The 20991-nt window shown below is 49.2% G+C and overlaps 1 protein-coding gene across 4 annotated transcripts in view; it reads left to right on the plus strand.

Moving 5' to 3' along the window:
- Nucleotides 1–6369, plus strand: part of SLC35D2 (solute carrier family 35 member D2) — a 69447-nt gene extending 63078 nt beyond the window's left edge. The window contains exons 9-11 of one of the 4 annotated variants that reach the window (XM_080667250.1): nucleotides 213–291; nucleotides 1249–1331; nucleotides 6158–6265. In XM_080667250.1, the coding sequence (XP_080523376.1) occupies nucleotides 213–291; nucleotides 1249–1331; nucleotides 6158–6229 (234 nt within the window). In that variant the 3' untranslated portion in view covers nucleotides 6230–6265. Of the gene's footprint in view, nucleotides 1–212; nucleotides 292–1248; nucleotides 1332–2462; nucleotides 3073–6157 lie in introns of those variants that run through there. The other 3 variants (XM_080667249.1, XM_080667248.1, XM_080667251.1) reach the window with 3 other exon arrangements.
- Nucleotides 6370–20991: the final 14622 nt, after the last annotated feature.

Here is a 20991-nt window from a genome sequence, read left to right on the forward strand (position 1 = left end):
AATGGGAAAGAGACAGACAAAATGAAAAGGATACTTAAGGTAGGAAGTCTGGCAAATGCATGACTGGACCATTCTCCTGTGAAAGGTCAGAGTTAAAAGACGTTTTAATGTGTAGGTGGTAAAATCCACTCAAGTGCCCTCGGGGTCACTCGACTGAAGCAGCCGGCGGTTCTCATGCAGCCGGCCGGTGCTCAGGTGTTGATCCCTCGCAGGTTCCTGCTGATGTACTCCACCGTGCTGTGCAGCCACTACAACTCGGCGCTGACCACGGCCGTGGTGGGAGCCATCAAGGTAAGAGCTGAAGCCGGGGGTGTGTGTGGGGTGTGTGTGTGTATGGAGTCGAAGCAGGACTTCCTGTGAACCCAGTCTTTGCTGTAGAAACCGAGTTTGATTTTGTTGTTATCAGTGGAGTAAGAGTGGAGGCTGTGACATTTCCAGCTGTGCCTGGGCGATCACTTCTTCCGTCTTCTAACCCATAAAACAGAGGGAGGACTAGCTAATTGCAAAAGGGGAGGCACATTATGATGTTTTAATTAGGGGTGGTGCAGGGGCATGGTATGGGAAAATGGAGTAAAAAAGCTGAAACATGGCCAAATTTCCGCGCTCACCAAAACGTCCTGTCATCTGCACGTTGGCTTCCTGGGAGAATCTGCCGACAAATAAAGGGAATCCTTGTGAAGACAGCCACTCCGTGACAAGGTGCCCCACTCACCGTGGGCCTGGGCACGTGTGTGCGTGCAGGCAGCTGAGTGCACGCACGGATGAAGAGGACAGGGTGTCTGCGTTCTCTTCCATAGTTGCTTTGTTTTCCTCCTCACGTGGACTAGGTGGGGAAGCTGCCTGGGCCCCGGAGGCTGTCTGCAGCTGCCCAGAGGCCTCCTGTGATACGCTGGACAGAGTGCGGCTTGGAATTGATGAGACGTCTCTGATCCGTTCAAGTTTAGGGTCAATATAATGAAAGTTCACTACCCAGTGATGGTAGAGAGATGGGATCTGGAAAGTGGATTATTACCCAACTCTTACCTCTTCTTCCCGTGTGTGAAGCACGAATAATGCAGTCTTCTGTGATTGCCACGCCACAGTTCACTTCATTTTTTTTATATGCAATGGATTTCCATTCATCCAACATTCTGTGAGCACCTACTATGTGCAAAGTAATTAAAAGTTAATTTCAGATTTCACCATAGACATGTATTTTCCCCCAAAATTCTTCACTTTTAAAATGACTGATCGTCTCTTTCCCTGCAGAATGTATCCATTGCCTACATTGGGATGTTAGTCGGTGGAGACTACGTTTTCTCTGTGTTAAACTTCATAGGGTTAAATATTTGGTAAGTGGGGTTTTTAAGTGAACTCATTTTTGCAAAATATGAATTTGTAAATGTCTGATTAATCTATAATAATAAAAGCGTAATATGCAAATTGACCGAAGGACCAAACAGCAGAACGATGCTCTGGATGACGGTGCTGTGACACGCACTGGCGCCAGGCCAGCCAAGGCAGGTATGATGCAGTTGGTTGGGGGGCCCCGCCATCGCCCCACGATCGCCCCGCAGAGGGAGGCCCAGGCTACTGGCCAGCGGCGTTGTGGTGGGTGTGCGGGGCCGGCCAGTGATTGCCCCACAGAGGGAAGCCCAGGCCAGCCAAATGACCACACCCCATGCCTATCACCTGCAGAGGGAGGTGACTGGTGGTGGGGGAAGGGGGGTGCAGTGCCGCACAGATGGCAAGCAGTGGCAGCAGCAGGGGCGGGGCTAGCTGCCAGCAGCTGGGGGAAGGAAAGCCCTGATAGGCCCTGATCGCCTGCCAGGCCTAGGGACCCTACCCGAGGGGTCTCAGATTGCGAGAGGGCGCAGGCCGGGCTGAGGGACACCCCCCACCCCATGCACGAATTTCGTGCACCGGGCCTCTAGTGTGTTATAAGTGAAGGAGTAGGTGTTTTGACATGCCAATTTCTAAGATAATTTCACTTAAATCACTCAGTTCATCTCTTTCCCCTTGTGTGTCATGAGTAATGAACATTCCAGGGCTGAGGTCGGCTTTAATCCATGCGCCTTCCTCCCGGAAGAGCCCCCGGCCTGTCTCCCTCTGGTGCAGTGGCCTCATTAAACTCGTGTGCCATCAAAGCACCACGGGCTGAGGATAGCAGGAGGGAAGACCAAAATACTTTTAAAGGGCATTTGGGGGTTCTAGACATGGGGCGCTATTTTAGGGTAATAATGTACAGTTTATTCAGTAATAACCGAGTGCTTATTTTCTCAACACAGTTCTGTATTAGATTTGATCTACTCTTTTTTTTTCTGCCCCAAAAGATTTCTGAAATAAGAGGGGTAATGCTCATCAAGTAACCTAAAAACAGGGATAAAACGGGGCTCGCTAGCTCCCTTCTAAGTAAGCTGACTGTGCTTACCAAGATGGAGCAGCTGCGGGCATTCTTTATCTCCCCTTCCTCCTCCTTTCAGCATGGCGGGGGGCCTGCGATACTCCTTCTTAACCCTGAGCAGCCAGTTAAAGCCCAAACAGCCTGTGGACGAAGAGAACATCCCCCCGGATTTGAAGAGTTAGATGCTGGGCAGCATCGCAGACTCCGGGCAGCCTGGCGGCTGAGGGGTTGCTCTGACCTTGGACGTGGGCCACCCTCCGGTTAAAGCAAGAAAAGGAATGTCTGCAAAGAGAACCTACCTCGTGCGCACTGCCAAGTGAGCCCTGTCGCCTGGAGAACTGCGTCCGGGCAAAGCCTCACTGGCCCAAAGGGAATCTCGGAATAAGCCAGTGGGTACCGGGGCTGCCCCGGGGGGTGCGGCCGCCGCTCTGCTGTCCCGGGACTGCAGGTGCCTGAGGACGTGCAAGGCGCTGGGAGGGCGATTACTTTCTCACCAGCACCTTCGCCTTCCTGGCAAAGGTCCCAGCCCAAGCAGTGACTAAAAGTGCTTTTCAGTTTAAACAGGCGCATCTTTATTTTCACAAAATTATCCAATTAACTGCCAGTACAATCACCTGTTAGCTTCAGTTCCATCTTACATGTTGGTATTTTCCCAATCATCAACGTAAAATAAAAAATAACCCATACGCACGCCTCCTGCTGTGTGTGATATTCCGGAAGATGGGCAGAAGAAGGGTCAGTTCTTCACTGCCTGAGGGGTGACGTTCCTTTTAAGGTCTGTGTGGGGGAAATTACAGAACAACCCGGTGGAACACACTACGAGACCGCGTGTGCCCTGTGACGTCTCAGCGGGTCACCTCTCTCCTCGTCTCCCTCCAGGTGTGTTCAGGGGCTGTGACAGTCAGACCATGTGGACTTTAACCACAGGCCTATTTTCTTCCCTACGCCCACCTGGCCCCCGGGCCCCTGGGTGTGGGAAGGCCCCCCTAGTGGATGCGAGTTATCACTACTCTTCCATCGTGAGCTAGGGTCGGGGTGCAGGGCAGGCCTCAGTCTGAACTACGAGAGCCCTTCCCTCCAGCCCTGTCTCTGCTGCTGTCCACCGAGACGGCCAGGGCACCTTGCCGTGGCCTCCATGGTTTACCCTGTGAAACTGAAGTAGGCCTTTAAATCCCCGCCAGCTCTAACTTTCTAAGTTTTTGGAAGCTGAGCCAGATGTGGCCAGGGCAGCAAATGAAGGAATGATTGTGCTGATGTGTTGTTTCAACTTAAAATTTTTTAATTGTAAAATACACATAAAATGCACTCTCTTAGCTATTTCTGAGTGTCCAGTTCAGTAGTGCTAAATATATTCACATGTGGTACAACCGATCTCCGGACCTTTCTCATCTTGCAAACTGAAACTGTATCCATTAAACAGTAACTCCTCCGTCCCCTTCTCAGAAGGAAGCCGCCATTCTACTTTCCGCCTGTATGAGCTGGCCATTCTCCTGCCTCCTGTAGGGGGAGTCACACGGCATTCACTTTTCGTGCCGGGCTTATTTCACTCAGGATAAGGTGCTCAAGGGTCACCGTGCTATCCTGTGTGTCAGAATGTTCTTCCTTTTTAAGGCTGAGTGCTAAGCGGCTGTGTGCATAGACCACGTTTGTTTGCCCATCAGTGGGCACTTGGGCTTTTGCACGTCCTGGCCATGTGTGAATACTGCTGCTATGAACCTGGGTGTATGCTGTGTCTTTGAGACCATGCTTTCAATTCTTTCTGGATATTATTTTTTAACCCTTATTTATTGATTTTTAGAGAGAAGGGAGTGAGATAGATAGATGGAGAGAAACATCACTTGTTCCACTTGCTGTGCATTCAGTGGTTCTTGTGTGAGCCCTGACCCGAGACGGAACCCGCAGCCTTGGCGTATTGAGATGGCGCTCCAACCGACGGGGCTCTTTTTGGATATCAAAATAAAACTCACTTCCTCTGCACATGGAGCACTTCTGACACCAAATGTGTGGGGCCTTTCTGTCACATTCAGCAGTTCTCCAACTCTCTGGACGTGTCCTACAGTTGAATTCTGACACTACCCGCAGCCAGCACAGACCCCGCAGGGTGAGGGCGCAGTCCCTCCAGACTGCCCCCCACTTCAGATGCCAATCCCAAGTCCCAGGCTTTAACTAGTGCTTCTGACTAACCAGCCATAAACCAGGGCTTTCCTCTCCCTCGGGCTCAATAGTTTGCTAGAACGGCTCACGGATGCAGGGACGTGCTTTACTTTCTCTTCCTGATTGATTACAAAGGACACAGGCACAGCCAAAGGGAAGAGGTGCCCAGGGCGAGGGATGTGGGAAAGGGTGGAGCGGCCATGCCCTCTCTGGGCCTCCTCTCCCCAGCACAGCAATGTGTTCACCAAGCCCGAAGCCCTCCAAGCCCCACCAATTGGGCTGCGTTCCTCTTAGCCACAGACACATGGACCACGGCTGCCCCACCTCACAGCCCTTGCACAATGCATAAGGTTTCCTGTTTCCTCACATCTGTCCAACACTTGCTTTATTATTATTTTCTTGGCTGTAGCCATCCTAGTGGGTCTGAGGTGGAATCTCATGGTTTGGATTTGCATTTCCCTGGTGACTAGTGATGTTGAGCATCATTTAAAGTACTTAGCATTTGTATCTCTTTTCCCAAGAAATGTCTGCTCACACCCTTCGCCCATGTTTGAATTGGGTTGTTTTTTGTTGTTGAGTTGTAGGAGTTCTTTATTGTTCCAGTTTTTCTTTCTTTCTTTTCTTTTTTTTTAACTTTTAAAAGGTTTGTGGAGTTTGACCCTGGGCTCCCAAGCTGTGTAACCACCATCTATTTTTAGTGACAAGAAACAAAAACAACCTTTTGCTTTCTTCCAAAGATGTTTTCTAATTTTTATTTTTAGAATTCTTAAAGGAAATTGCTTTTGTGTTTTTCTAGTTTCAATATGGCCAGTCCTTTGTTTTCATAGCTAGGCTGGTTGGGAGTGGGGGTTCTTACTGATTTTTTTTCCTTTTTGCAATCATCCAAATACCTCTCCTTGCCTTTTCTTCAACCACCTTTCCTTTTTACCTGTGTGGGAAGACGCCTGCTTCCCTCGGTGCCCAGGAGGGGGCACCTGAGCGCAGTTGGCGGGCCTGGTACCTGGCTTGAAACACAGTTTCTGTATCCCGCTCAAGGTCCAGGTCCCCGAGGTGGCAGCTCCCGTCTGGCTTCTAAATGAAGGTGAGCTGAGGGTACTGGACGTGGAGAGGCGGTTCCGAGGGATCCATGAGCTCCAAGGAGCCTCAAGAAGAAAACAATCCCTTAGGCCCCCAGTTGCCTTTTTGTTACTAAAAATACATAAAAACCACTCTGTATGGATGGGACAAATAAAACTGCCCTTGTTATTTTGCTTACTTAGGCTATTGTACTGCTCATAACAGCAACTTATTGTTTACTTGGGTTTTTTTCTGTTGTTTTAATATTTTTCTGTATATTAAATATATCTCAAGTACAGGGCACTGGAGTTTGTGACAGCCGAACTTGCTTCAATAATAGAACCTAGTGTAGAAACGAAGTTTTTATATGTTATATAGTTCATACATTATATAGTACATACATTATTATGTATTATATATAACAATCCATATTACATCTTTTTCTTATATCTACTTGTGTTTATTCTCTATGCCCTCAGGAAAATGATGAAGGTACATATACGCCAATAATTTCAGAATCGTTAGTTACTTTCTTCCTTTTGCATGATCACTTCAACTGTTCAGTCCTGGGGAGTCCTGTTTCCGACCAGCGAGTCACCTTTGTGTTCTGCATGTGGAGATGTGTCCTTGTGCTGAGACTTGCCCAGGGTCAGCGCCAGCCCGCCAGCCGTGTCTACTCCCGGGAGTTTTCTGGAAACCAAGGGCGCCCAGCAGCTCAGAATCTCCACATTTCCGTCGTCAGATCCTGAAGCACCTGGAAAAGACAGCGTGGCCCTTTGGGATGTCCCCAAGCTGCTGCTGGGGACTCGCAGGCCGGGAAGTGCCATCTGTGTGACTGCTGACTCACTCCGCCGCAGGGGGAAGGCCCCCACGCTGAGCCTGCAGCCCTTTCTCCCTGCGGTGGGCTCCCTGGGCCAGAATCTCGGCATCCCCTGGGGCTTGTTAGGAACGCAGACCATCAGGCTGCAGCTCGAGTTAGAATCTGCATTTTAACCCGGGATTTGAGAAGCGCCACCCCGGGCCATTGGCCTAGACCCGTGGTCGGCAAACTGCGGCTTGCGAGCCACATGCAGCTCTTTGGCCCCTTGAGTGTGGCTCTTCCACAAAATACCACGGCCTGGGTGAGTCTATTTTGAAGAAGTGGCATTAGAATAAGTTTAAGTTTAAAAAAATTGGCTCTCAAAAGAAATTTCATTCGTTGTACTGTTGCTATTTGGCTCTGTTGACTAATGAGTTTGCCGACCACTAGACCATACTATTAATACCAGGGGTTCTTAACCTGGGCTAGGGGGCTGGTGAACTTGCATAGGAAAACGATACATCTTGATTCCCCAAAACAAAATTTAGCATTTATTTTTTATTTGAATGTAGGCAAAAAACATAGTAGTATTAGCTGTACTTGTTTATCAATAGAAGTTGGGTTATTTTCTTATCACCTGCAGTTTTTATTAAAAAAATCATCTATGCCCTGCTCTGTGTTTTGGTAGTTTTCAGAGCCTCCGCTAGTCCTTGTTATTTAATCTGTTCATAAAGAAGCATGTTTTAGTAGGTCATATTTAGAAAATAGTGTGATAACATTTTAAAGGGGGTTTCTTTTATAATCTTTTGTATTTTATTTTATGCATTTAAAATTATTCAAAGAAGGAGGCTATAGCCATCCCTAGACTGCCATTGTGGCCTCCAGCACAGAAGAAAGGAAGGGCCCTGCATTAGGGGGAGGAGAAGTCCAGATTATTTTCTCAGAAATGGTTAGTCCAGTGGAGGTTGCTGTCTGAATGGGTGCAGATGAGTCCCGGGCCTTCTTTTGCATCTGACATGGTGGAAGGGGGCCATCCTCCAGCCAGTGGTGTCAGTTGTCTGCAGCCAGAGGGAGGCAGAGAGAGAGAGAGAGAGAGAGAGGGAGAGAGAGAGAGAGAGAGAGAGAGAGCAAGCAGGTAGGCTTCACTGCCTCCTGGTTCAAAGATGAGAACAGGGATGTGGATCCTCAGTGTCACTGCACAGAACTTGATTCGTCAGGTTCTGCGCCTGCTGCCTGGAGTGTAAGCTAAGAGTCCATGGGCGTGGGATGACTGCATGAGGAGCCCTGTGAACCCACTTCCCAGGGAAACCAGCAAAACTAAAGACGACTATAAAAAATTGAAGATCTCTTGAAATTGTCCTAATGTAGCAAATGGAGAACCATTGATTCAAGAAAACCTGGTAAAACTTGGTAAGAACAGTGAGAGGCTGTGGCATTTGAGTCTTGCCCCAGCCCCTACCCAGCTTGATGGAGGCCCCATCGCAGGTGGGTGTGGCCAAGAAGGCGGGGCTCATTCTCATCTCAGCTCCCAATGGAGTGCCACCATAGCTGAGTAGGAGGGCAGGCCGCCAGCATTTCTCATCTCCAAGTTGAAGAGGCTCAATGACTAGTGCGTGCAGCTGAAGGATAGGGCCACCCTCCACCAAGGCCCTACCCATAGGATGGAGGCTCTCCCCCAGGGGAAGTAGCCAAGAATACTGGGTTCCCAGTCACCCTCACTTCAACCTGATGGTAGGGCAGAGGCTCCACGCTGGGGAGAGGCAAGCGGACAAGACCAGAGGAGGCTGCTACCTGGCCTGGCACCCAGAGTGGCAGGTCAGAGACTTTTCCCAGGAGGTGCAGGCTGTGCAGTAAAGAATTTAACCTCTTATCCAAAAAGATGTCTGGTTAGCCCTGGGCTTCTGGGAGATCATCCTAATCCCTTGGCATGTGAGGCCTGATAGAAATGTCATTGTTTACTTGGGGACTTTGGGTGATTTGAGATGGGGGCTGGCCTTACCTGAGTGGGGGCTGGCCACCCCCGAAAGATCAATACTGTGGTTTAGGGTGGGGGCTATGGGTGATGCCTGGGGGTGCTGTAGACTGAGGTCGCCATTGGGCAATCAGTCATGCCTGTGTAATGGAGGCACAATGTAAAATGCTGTGATATGATCAACACTCGGAACACCGAGGCCTGGGGGAGCGCCCCTGGTTGGCAGGACTCCCTGCGTGTGCTCACATCTCGGTGCTGGGGAAGTCATGTGTCCTGACTCCATGGAGAGAGCAATGGCAGCTCCTATTAGGTACTTCCTCTGACTCCTCTCTCTGCTCTCTTGTAGCCCTTGTGGCGTGCTGATGGAAAACTGTTCTGAAAAGTTGGCTTTTTGGGGAGACAAAAAATCACTTGAGGGTGAATTTTAAAGAAGGTCCCCAGGGACTTGGGGATTTTTGTTTAGGTAGGACAATTCCTTTAGACTGAGTTGCTCATGCATTTTCATTGCAAACTTGGGGTCCTGGCCAGAAGAGATGAAGGTGGATGGTATTCCCATGTATATAGTTTTTTTTTTTTTTTTTTTTTTTTTTTTTAAATAAATCTTTATTCAGATTATTACAATTATTTCTCCTTTTTCCCCCCATAGCTCCCCTCCACCCATTTCCCACCCCACCTTCTGCCCTTACCTCCCCCCCACTGTCCTCATCCATAGGTGTATGATTTTTGTCCATTCTCTTCATGAACCCCCCATACCCCTTTCCCCCTGAGAGTTATCAGTCCACTCCCTTTCTATGCCCCTGATTCTATTATATTCACCAGATTATTCTGTTCCTCAGGTTTTAATTCACTTGATTTTTAGGTTCACTTGTTGATAGATATGTATTTGTTGTTCATAATTTTTCTCTTTACTTTTTTCTTCTTCCTCTTCTTTAAGAATACCTTTCAGCATTTCATATAATACTGGTTTGGTGGTGATAAACTCCTTCAGCTTTTTCTTATCTGTGAAGCTCTTTACCTGCCCTTCAATTCTGAATGATAGCTTTGCTGGGTAGAGTAATCTTGGTTGTAGGTTCTTGCTATTCATCACATTGAAAATTTCTTGCCACTCCCATCTGGCCTGCATAGTTTCTGTTGAGAAGTCAGCTGACAGTCGTATGGGTGCTCCCTTGTAGGTAATTAACTGTTTTTCTCTTGCTGCTTTTAATATTCTCTCTTTGTCTTTTGCTCTTGGCATTTTAATTATGATGTGTCTTGGTGTGGTCCTCTTTGGATTCCTTTTGTTTGGGGTTCTGTGGGCTTCCTGGACTTGTAAGTCTATTTCTTTCACCAGGTGGGGGAAGTTTTCGGTCATTATTTCTTCAAATAGGTTTTCAGTATCTTGCTCTCTCTCTTCTTCTGGCACCCCCATAATTCTGATGTTGGTATGCTTGAAGTTGTCCCAGAGTCTTCTTACATTATCTTCAAATTTTTGGATTTTTTTTTTTTTGCTTTTTGCTTTTTCGGTTGAGTGTTTTTTGCTTCTTTGTATTTCAATTCTTTGACTTGATTCTTGTGTTCCTCTATTCTGTTTCTGGGTCTCTGTATAATATTTTTTATTTCAGTCAGTGTATGTTTAATTTCTAGTTGGTCCTTTTTCATATCTTCGAGGGTCTCGTTATATTTATCGGCCTTTTCTAGGATATTCTTAAAAAGTCTTATAACCGTGGTTTTGAATTCTATATCCAGTCGTTTGTTTTCCTCCATTTCTTTCGTTTGTGATCTGATTCTTTGACCCCGCATTTTCACTGATTCCCTGAGTTGGTAAGGTAGATATTTGTGCTAGGTTTCCAATATGGCCCAGTGGGTCTGCTTCCCCAGTTAACCTGAGGTGGACACTCTTGGTGCACCCCTTTGTGGACTGTGTGTACAGCCTTGTTGTAATTAAGTCTTTATTGTTGTTGGTATCACTGGGAAGAATTGACCTCCAGGCCAGTTGGCTGTAAGGATCAGCTGTGTCTATGCTGGGAGAAGTTCGGTGCTGGAGACAGCCTTATAGGATTAGGCTTGCCAAATTGCAATAGCCTCTGTGCTCAGCTTGGATGGGGTGGAGTCTCAGTCTTGGCTTCCTGTCAGCCTTGCCCTTGCGCGCATGTGCGCTTTCAGTCCTCCGCCTTCCCCAGCTCGAGTCTCCGCCTGAGAGTCCAGACTCCCCCCACAAGAGCGTGGGTCCCCAGGGGCTCGCCTGGAACTGGGGTTCACTGCAGTCAGAACTGGGGCTCAGTGCCGTCAGGAGCCTCTGACTCCCTTCCACTAGGGAAAGCCTGTGGCAACCTCCGCAGCCTTTGTGCGCACTGGCACGCGCGCGCACTTTCAGTCCTTCGCCTTCCCCGGCTCCCGAGTCTCCGCCCGAGAGTCCAGACTCCCCCAACAAGAGCGTGGGTCCCCAGGGGCTCGGCTGGAACTGGGGTTCACTGCAGTCAGAACTGGGGCTCAGTGCAGTCAGAATCCTCTGACTCCCTTCCACTAGGGAAAGCCTGTGGCAACTTCCGCAGCCTTTGTGCGCACTGGCGCACGCGCGCGTGCGCACTTTCAGTCCTCCGCCTTCCCCGGCTCCCGAGTCTCCGCCCGAGAGTCCAGACTCCCCCCACAAGAGCGTGGGTCCCCAGGGGCTCGCCTGGAACTGGGGTTCACTGCAGTCAGAACTGGGGCTCAGTGCAGCCAGGATCCTCTGACTCCCTTCCACTAGGGAAAGCCTGTGGCAACCTCCGCAGCCTTTGTGCGCACTGGCCCGCGTGCGCCTTCAGACTTCTGCCTTTCCCCGCTCGAGTCTCCGCCCGAGAGTCCAGACTCCCCCCGTAAGAGCGTGGGTCCCCAGGGGTTCGCCCGGAGCTGGGGTTCAGTGCAGTCAGAACTGGGGTTCAGTGCGGTCGGAGGCTTCCTTCCCCCTTCCGCCAGAGAAAGTCAGCCAGGCTCTCAGCCGCCCTTCCTCTCTGCGCGCACAAAGCCCCTTTGCCGTACCTCCAATTCTCTGCGAGCCTCCCTCTCTCCTTCTAGTTGTAGAATTTTCACTCAGCCAGCTTTCCTGTGGTTCTGGATGGTGTCCGTTCTGTCTTCTAGTTGTAGTTTTGAAATTGTTGTGCGATGCAGCAGTCTAGGTGTTTACCTATGCCGCCATCTTGGTTTCTCCCCCATGTATATAGTTTTGAGTGGGATGGTCTAGTCCTTGTGTATTTTATCTGGGAAACCAACCGAGGATATTGCTGCGGTCTAGATGATTGGCATTTTCTAACTGTGGTATATTCTTCTGTTGTGATGGTACCTTCTGGAATCAGATGGAGTGGGTTTACATCCAAGCCCTCCCAATTAAACCGAATAAACAAACAGATTTATTGAGGTTTCATTTAAATACTATAAAATTTACCATTTGTAAAGTGTATGATTTAATGATTTTTTGGTAAATTTTTAGAGTTGTGCAACCATCACCACAATCCAGTTTTAGAGCCTTTCCATTACCCTCCGAACAACCCCTCATTCCATTTATAGTCAATCTCCATTTCTATCCCCAGCCCTAAGAACTCACCTGCTTGTATACCGTACATTTTAATAAAGTTTTGCCAGTTTAATCTATGGACACTAATGCATGAAGGAGAATGTCAGTTTCATTGCATCCTCATGAGCAGTGTATAACTGCTTGAAGTTCTATTTACTAATTCATGTGTACGTAATATTTTATTATTTAATTTGAATTTCTTTTTCTTTCAGACTGATAGAATTATATGATTCTGTGTAGTTAGTTCTCTGACTTCAGTGTCCCTGCCTTGGAGCTGGGTTCAAATTATGACTGCCCACCTGGCTGTGTGGCCTTCCACAGTCACGCTCCCCCTGTCTGTGCCTCCCTCTCCTGTCTGTAAAGCGCCTGCTGCCCTTAGGACTGACATCTGTGGATTTATCTGTGTAAACCCTGAGATAAAGGCTGTTGAGTTAACACATGTCAAAATCTTAGGGATTTTGGCCTCAGCCAGGGAACCTGGCTGGGAGGTCTTGAGCTTCTGCAACTACCCTGTGCCCTGAGCCCACGGCACTCACTGATCCAACCAGGCTGACCCCTGGGGAGACGGCAGGGGCCTCAGGTGCTGGGCAGGGATGTGAGCCCAGAGGTATTTTTCAAAAACGTATTTGTATTGATTTCAGAGAGGAAGGGAGTGGGAGAGAGATAGAAACATCAATGATGAGAGAGAATCATTGATTGGCTGCCTCCTGCATGCCCCACACTGGGGATCCAGCTTGCACCCCGGGCATGTGCCCTGACCGGGAATCAAACAGTGACCTCCTGGTTCACAGGTTGACTCTCAACCACTGAGCCACACAGCTGGGTGTGAGCCCAGGGGTCTTGGTGTCTGGCACAGGGGGGCTGCAGGAGCAGATGGCCCTGGTGCCCCTTTCCGGCAGCCACCTCTATGGCAATCCTCTCCCTGCAGTTTCTGGGCTCTGAGCCGGACCCCAGAGGGTCAGGGTGGGACCCAGGACTGGGCCCTTCAGCAGAGGCTTTGGGCACCTCCTGGGGGGCTTCAGGCGCTCCCCTTGCTCTCTGCAAAAAGGCATTATTTGCTCCTGGACCCTTCAGACAAAACGAGCATGATGCAGCAAAAGCAACACAAGTCACAAACTTGGCCTGGTAACTCGGGTCAGGAACCCTCTCTTGCTCACAATCCGCCCCAGATCCCCATTGACCCCTCCACAAGGTGTCCGCTAGGCTCCCTGCTCCGCTCAGGGCAGCGGGCCTTCTCCTTGCTCTGCCTCAGGGCCTTTGCTTCAGCTATGCCCTCTGCCTGACCTTCTCTACCTGGTGCCTGCACTGTCCTCCTTCCAGCCCCTGCTGGAGGGTCATCTGCTCAGTGTCCCCTCTCAAGTCCCAGGTTAACTGTCAACATGCTCCAAACCAGCTACACCCTCACGCCCCTTACCTATACACAGCCCACAGCCTCCTCGGAAATCCAGCCAAGCTTCTAACTTCCCTGCTGTTCCCAGAGGGGATAGCGAGGCATTCAATCCTCCTCCATTTCTTATGGTTTAGGTGTAGAACTGTCTTTCCCCACTTCCCCAGAGCTCTAGACTGCACTGCTGGATATAGCAGCCACCAGCACGTGCGGCTATTTCAACGTATATTATATTAATAAAAATAAACATTCTGCTTCTTGGCCAGACTGGCTAAATTTCCCTGCTCAGGAGCCCATGCGCATGGGGCCTCGCTGGACATATCAGAGACCCACAGCGCCTCCCACAGTGCGGCTGGGTATGCTCCCCAGGTCAAGGGGTAAAGTTGGCCTGGTCTCTCCATTGTAAAGAATTATGTTTCCCCCTTTGCAACTAATAAGTGATCTGGGGGCGGATGGGGGGGGGAATTCATAATAATTTCAAGAATGTGCATTTTTGAGCACCTACTGAATGCAGACTCCACGCAGAGCACAGGAAGAGAAGGACTTTTGCCTCCTGGTTGTGGTAGCACAGGTATGGGTCTATCCTCCCACTCAGGCTGTTGGGCTCCCAGGATTATGAAACCCGACAGGTAGGTCTGGAAGGTTTTCCTCAACCTCTGGGTGACAGCTGAAGTCACCTCCCTCCCTTAGCACACGATTCAACTGAGAAGAGCCACTGCCACCACCTCCCATGTCGTGGCCTTTCTCAGAGGCCCCATCTGCATCCCTCATGCTGGGCGCTCAACTCTAGGAAGTAGAGCAGACACCCCCTTGTCTGTTTGTGTGTGTCCATGCTGGTCTCCAAGTTCTGTGAGGGCAGGGACCCTGCGTGTGTGACCAGCACTGGCACGGGCCCTGAGCATTGTGTGCTCATTTTCCTCAAGCCATTTTCAGCACACGGAGGTGTCCATTGTTCCTGAGGGCCGCTGGTCAGGGTCCCGGCCCCATGCCTCCTGTCTGGTCCTCCTGCCTTGGGCGCTGGCATGCAGCCAACCTGTGCCTAGAATGTTCGAGTGTGTAGGGGCTGTGGCGGGAGGGGAAGTGCGTGGCATACAATGACTGTTGGGTCGTATTACTGAAGTCCTAGGGCATACGAACTACACAGCACACTTTATAGAGCAGTGGTTCTCAACCTTTCTAATGCTGCGACCCTTTAATACAGTTCTTCATGTTGTGGTTACCCCCAACCATAAAATTATTTTCGTTGCTACTTCATAACTGTAATTTTGCTACTGTTAGGAATTGTAATGTAAATATCTGTGTTTTCCAATGGTCTTAGCGCCGATGGTCTAAGACTTAGGCGACCCTGCTAGCGGTTCTCAGCGACCCACAGGTTGAGAACCGCTGCTGTAGAGCCTAAGACCATCGGAAAACACAGATATTTACATTACGATTCCTAACAGTAGCAAAATTACAGTTATGAAGTAGCAACGAAAATAATTTTATGGTTGGGGGTCACCACAACATGAGGAACTGTATTAAAGGGTCGCAGCATTAGAAAGGTTGAGAACCACTGTTATAGAGGAAAAAGGATCCAGTTGGGAGGAGTGGCAAAAACCCATTGTAAGAAATAAATGCAATGAGGGCATGTGCCAGGGGGTAGGGAAGGCTGGGGGAAGGTCAATGGGGGAAAAAAGGAGACATATGCTACTATATGTAATACTTTAAACAATAAAATAAAATTAAGAAATAAAGGCAGGTGTGTAAGATGAGAAAAAAACGCGGCTCAACAAACCACTCTTCCCTCATGCCAGGGTTTCAATCACTCTTAAGGGCCCGTCCCCAGCCGGCGCAGTTGCTGGTTCCGAGCTTGGCACCCCGACTAGAAGCCGCCCATAAACGCCAAATTGGCCAATGGGGGGAGAGGCGGGGCACCTAGATAGCCTGCCAAAGAGGCCTGGCCAAGCTAGCCTAGAACGTAAGGCGTTCTAGGAAATCGGGTGGAGCCCGCAGCGATTTGCACAGAGAGCACTAGGACTAGGGCCGGGCGCCCTGACATTTAAAGGCAGATAGTTAAATACTTTCATAGTTAGAGCGATATAGTTTACACTTCCATTTGACCTGACTTCTTACAAAGCCCACATTATAGAACATGTCCTATCGTTGCGCTTATGTAAGGTGTCTTTGATCACGTAAAACCCTCATATATTGACAGTTTTACCGTCCAAGCATGTCCTAGTAGCCGCGGGGTATTGTGGGCGCAGTATGTAAAAGACCGGGCAGACGCAGCCCCGCCCCCCCGGCACGGCCGGGCGAGAGGGCGGGGCCGCCGCGGGCGTAGAAGGGCCATGGAAGCAGGAGATGGCGGCGGCGGAGAGGACGGTCGATTGGCGGCCGGGAGGCGCCCTCGGGGACCCGCGGGCCGTTAGGGCGCGACTCTAGGCGGCAAGTCGGAGTACGCGGCACCCAGAGCCCCGGGGTCCGGACCCAACGGCGGCGGCCCTGCCCTCGCGCTCGGGCCCCGCACCCCCAACCTAAACCCCAACCTGCTCTTCAACGTGAGCGACTGGCACTTCCACGCGCTCTTCTTCACGATGGCAGTCACCTACTCGCCGCTCTTCTCGCTCGCCTTCCGCCGTCTCTTCGTGTTGCTCAAGGTGACCGTGGCCCCGACCCCCGACTCTTGATCAACGGCCTGATCCACCCCCAGACTTGCAACCTCTGACCCCGATCCCGCCCTGGACTGCCAACCCATTTCACTTGGAGGTCTAGACCGGGTCTGTTCGTTGGGTACCCTCCCCTTTAGTCTGCGCCCTAGCTCCTGACCCCCTTACCTTACACTTCACCCTGTGGGTGGTACCAGATCCCGACTCCAGGAACTCCCAGTCCTCTGCAGGCAGCACCCGCGCTCGGCCTCACCCTTCCTTGATGGCCCAATTCCCCGAGGCCTGGAGACTTGTGTGACCTGCCTAGGACCCCTGCCAGCTCTACTATGCCACGTGGGATCCTCAGCCTTGGGAAGACACCCCTTTCACCCCCCATCCTGCCCTCTAATTTGAATTTCTAATAATGTATGAGGTTAAATATTATTTCACACGTTTGCATACTAGTTTCTCTGTTTAATTTTCTGCCCATGTCTTTCAGCTCCAAGATGTTCTTTGACCTTTGTCCTTGAATCTGGGGCTCCCTTTGGGCCCATATCTAGGCGAGGCCTTACCTGACATAGTGTCTCTCCAAGTTCTACCAGCTGCTTTGCATTTCTACCCCTCCCCCGCAATCCACTCGGGTGATGGGAGAGGGCACTCTGTGAACTTGGTTACTTGGTCCTGTTTATTTCTTTACATGGCCCAGTCCTTTCTCCTTCCACACCAAACATGGGGATATTGCAGTAAAGTACATAATTTGTCTCTCTAATCTGAGGTCTTACACTTTTAGTCCAGGGGCCAACTTTTTACCACATGAGCAGGCCTTTCTAAGACCAAAAAAAGTGCTGTAAGAACCGCCTGCCCTAAGGTTACCTGACTGTTCAGAACCTTTCACCTGATTCGTGTATGAAAGAGATGACGAAGCCCTGGGAATGCTCACACGAGAACATGGCAATCACCACAGGCCTGTTGCCCATTAAAGCAGCCACATTCCACTGCTGGTGCCCATCCCAATCACATTCCACTGCTGGTGCCCATCCCAATCACATTCCACTGCTGGTGCCCATCCCACCCACCTCAAGGGTCAGGGTGGCGGCAAAGTGAGTGGAAGCCGCAGCACTTTAATTTATTTGCAAACCCCACAGGCCTTCTGAAGTCTTCCTAACTCTGAATTGACTCGGCGTTTCTCTGCAGGTCCTCTGCCCTCACCACCTAATCTGCATCATACATATGGCAATGTTTTCATTCGTGCCACGTCACTCTCCCAGCTAAGGCGAGCCCCATGACCGGGAGGTAACAACGTCCCATTTTATGACACCGCCCTCTGATTTCCTAGTACAAGGCACCCCTTTAACTAATCCGAATCTGATTGTGTTTGTTGATGATTCCTACTGTAAAGATGAAAAGGGAATTTCCAAGCTGGTTATGCCGTTACTACCTAATATGAACTACTTGTAAGGGGGAACCTCCCTGAGTCTCCATTAGCCCAAAGGGACACATTGCTAATGTTTAGACTCATGACAGCTGGTGTGCCTGTGAGGTCATCCATGATTTTGGAATGTTATGGAAACAAAGGGGTTTACTTATGTTTATAAGGACCCCAGTAAAAAATGGGCAACAATGCCCTGGCCAGTGTGGCTCAATTGGTTGGGTGTCATCCTGTGCACCAAAAGGGTGCTGGTTGATCTCCATTCAGGGCACATGCCTGAGTAGCAGACTCCATCCCTGATGGGTGGCTTGCAGGAGGCAACCCATTGATGTTTCCCTCCCCTTCCCCCACCCCCTCTCCTTCTGCTTCCCCCTCCTCTTTCTCCCTCCCCCCATTCCTCTATCTCTAAAAACCAATTAAAAAATCTTTTTTTAAAAAAAAGGGCAACCAGTAAACACCTATTTACAAACCTTCTGAAAGGACTGTCACCAACACTGAGGCTCACACTGGAAGGACAGCGCCTGCCTGTTGCAGAAAGGCCCTAGCTGACTTTCATGCACAGGCAGCAGCAACAGAACCTGTCAAGGTTGTGACACATGTAGATAAAGTCTCTTCTGCTTCTGCAAAAACAGGCCCAGACTTTTGCCTTACATACTTGGAATTATCACCGTTCCTATAACCCTCAACCATCAGGCAAGGTTGAGAGAACTAATGGGATCCTCAGACTTAAAATCTCTAAACTTGCTGAAGCTAGTAGAAGCCTGAGTCATGCTGGGTCATGCTGACTGTTCGCAGTAACCCCTTTGGGAAATCAACTCACTCCACATGCGATAGCCACCGCAGACCAATGTAAATCGGTATACGACTTCCTGCTGATTATACTGGTAAGTGTTTAATGGGTTATACTAAAGTCTTTGAACAGGTTAAAAAAACTTTTCCAGATTTTGACTCAGAGGATCCTGGTGGTCACGGTCTGGGACCTGGTGGCTGGGTGTTCTGGACATGCCATCAGAAGAAGACAGCCCTCGAACCCCACTCGAGGGGACCTTACTGTACCGGGTGCTGCTGACCACCAACACTGCTGCACATCAGCAGGCCCTGAGCCTGGGGTCTCCATTTCCCAGGGTCTGTCTGCCAGCTGGTCCTGAACAGATGCTGGAGACCTTGGAATCAGATTGACAAGGGAGAGAAGTAGCTGACTTCGACGCAGGATACTGGATCAAGACTCCATCGTTTAACCACGAAACTGTTTATTTTCCCCTTTCTTTCCTTGACTCTGGCATTGGCCTAAAAAAGATAATGTTCTCATCCATATACCCCAGGCCACTGTTAAGGGGGTAACCTTTCAGACTGCTAGATTCATCATCAGATATTCTGTCCTGTCCCTGATGCTAAAGACTCCCTGCTGCTCCCTGTGAGCAGTTTCTCTTCTACCCCAACATCACTGCAGACTATGACTGACTGCACCCATCCAGCCCCAGAAGTCTCTTATCAAGGTCAGCCTTTATGGCCAGAACACCCAGTGCCTGTTTTCACCTTTCTCTAATGATAACTGTACTTACCCAATTCGACATAAATACCTACGTACATTTGCACCCCTATGTTTTTGTGATTACCTACACCACATCTGCCCCCAATCACAAAAAGATCTCAGCAGCAACTCCCATCTTTGCAAGGGGTTTAGAACAACTTTTATTTCAGGTTAGATTGACTTTCCAAATGCACTGGAAACCTAACCGACCCGTGGCTTGAATGGGCAAATGCAACAATTCCTGCTAATGAATTCATTGACAATGCCAACAGGGTTTTCTTTGTGGTCATTATCATTCTCCCTGGGCCTATGAATGCCTACATGGCTGGCACATAACCAAGCAATGCCTCTTCGGTTATTTGTGCCCTAAACTTCACAAATGAAGTGAGATACTTTATTGGTCAATTCCCTTGAATTTACATCATGGAGTTAGAAAAGACCTGCCAGGAGGCATTCATGACTTGGGATTTGCTTGCTTTGGCAGGGCCCTACGTCCCTGGTTAGGAGTAAGTGTAAATGAGGTTATGGTCAGGAACCTCTCCTTAACACTTGAAAATATTGCTGAATCCACTGCTAAGATGATAGCTGCCCAACAACAAAAAATTCGTAGACTCTCGCCCTAGCCGGTTTGGCTCAGTGGATAGAGCGTCGGCCTGCAGACTGAAAGGTCCCAGGTTCGATTCCGGTCAAGGGCATGTACCTTGGTTGCGGGCACATCCCCAGTAGGAGGTGCGCAGGAGGCAGCTGATCGATGTTTCTCTCTCATCGATGTTTCTAACTCTCTATCCCTCTCCCTTCCTCTCTGTAAAAAATCAATAAAATATATTTAAAAAAAAAAAAAATTCGTAGACTCTCTGGTTAGAGTTGTTCTTCTTAGTTAAACAGCCATTGATTATCTTTTAGCTGAACAAGGAGTGCCTGTGCTGTAGCCAGCACACCTGCGGAGCCTGTGTTAAGACCTGTGGGGAAGCTAGAAGTTAGTTACGTAAGATTACTGAGCAAGCCACTTGGTTTACAAGGGTGACTCCTGCAATGGAGTCTTTTCTTTCCTTACTTGATTTTGAATGTGGACCATGCTCTGAAGTTCACTCCAAACATTGGAGGGAATTATCCTGTTTATAATAATCATAATGTTCTCCTTGATGTACTAAATTCTCCCAAAAGCTTTAAATGCATGTTCACAGCTGCTAACCACCAAGCAAATGATCTCCTGAAGATGGGAACACCGGAAAAAGATGAGAATGACTAAAAAATTGTGAGCCTACAGTCATGACCTGTGAATACCACACAGAGGATATAAAAGCTGTGGGAACTACAGAGCAGTAGCTGCGAGGGGCACGAGTCCCTTAAATTTAGATCACATCTCTCAGGCTGAGTGTCTGATCAAAGGGGTTGGGAGAGGGGTTTTTTAAAGGAGACAATAGATCCCAATGGAGTCACTTGTACTAAGCCCCCTGTCAGCAAACCAAGACTTCCTACCTAACCTAACTGCAGTTTTAGCCTCTCCCAGGAATGTAATCTTTAACCAGTTAATTTGCATTACCTGGTCAATACTAGTGAGGTAGTCAGTCTGACAGAACTCTTCTGTCTTCCATAGGTAGATGAACTTGCCTGAGATAATCCAACCTTTGCTAGAAACTTCCTCTTTGAATAGTTGAATAAAGCCAATGAGATATTTAAACTTCCTCAGGTGATGTGTTTTGTTTTTTTTTTAAAACACTGGCATCTCTCACTTTTCTCTCTGGGGCTCCTCTTCACCCACAGGCACTCACAAGTCATCTGATATATGGGCAAACATGGAAATGAGGGAGATCATACCCAAGGGCTTGATCAATGGGCACAGGAGCCAATGGACAATGTACATAAACCAGAAGAGTCTGAGCTGCATCCTACAGTTTCTCAGAGGCTTCCCAGCAGGACAAAACCTCAGTCACCCACAGCAGTGACCAGCTTAGGGACACATCCGTGTCTTTCCATCTTGTCTATCCCTGTTCAGTCTCCCAGTGCCAGCCCAACTCCTGCTCACTGGAGTCACTTCCCAGAGTGATAGTCTTTACTAGGCATTCCTATCAGGAAGAGCTCAGGCTCAGAAAGTCATGCTATTTATGTGTGGGTCTTTCCTTTTAG

This window comes from Plecotus auritus, assembly GCF_963455305.1.
Source record: "Plecotus auritus genome assembly, chromosome: 5".
NCBI lineage: Eukaryota > Metazoa > Chordata > Mammalia > Chiroptera > Vespertilionidae > Plecotus > Plecotus auritus.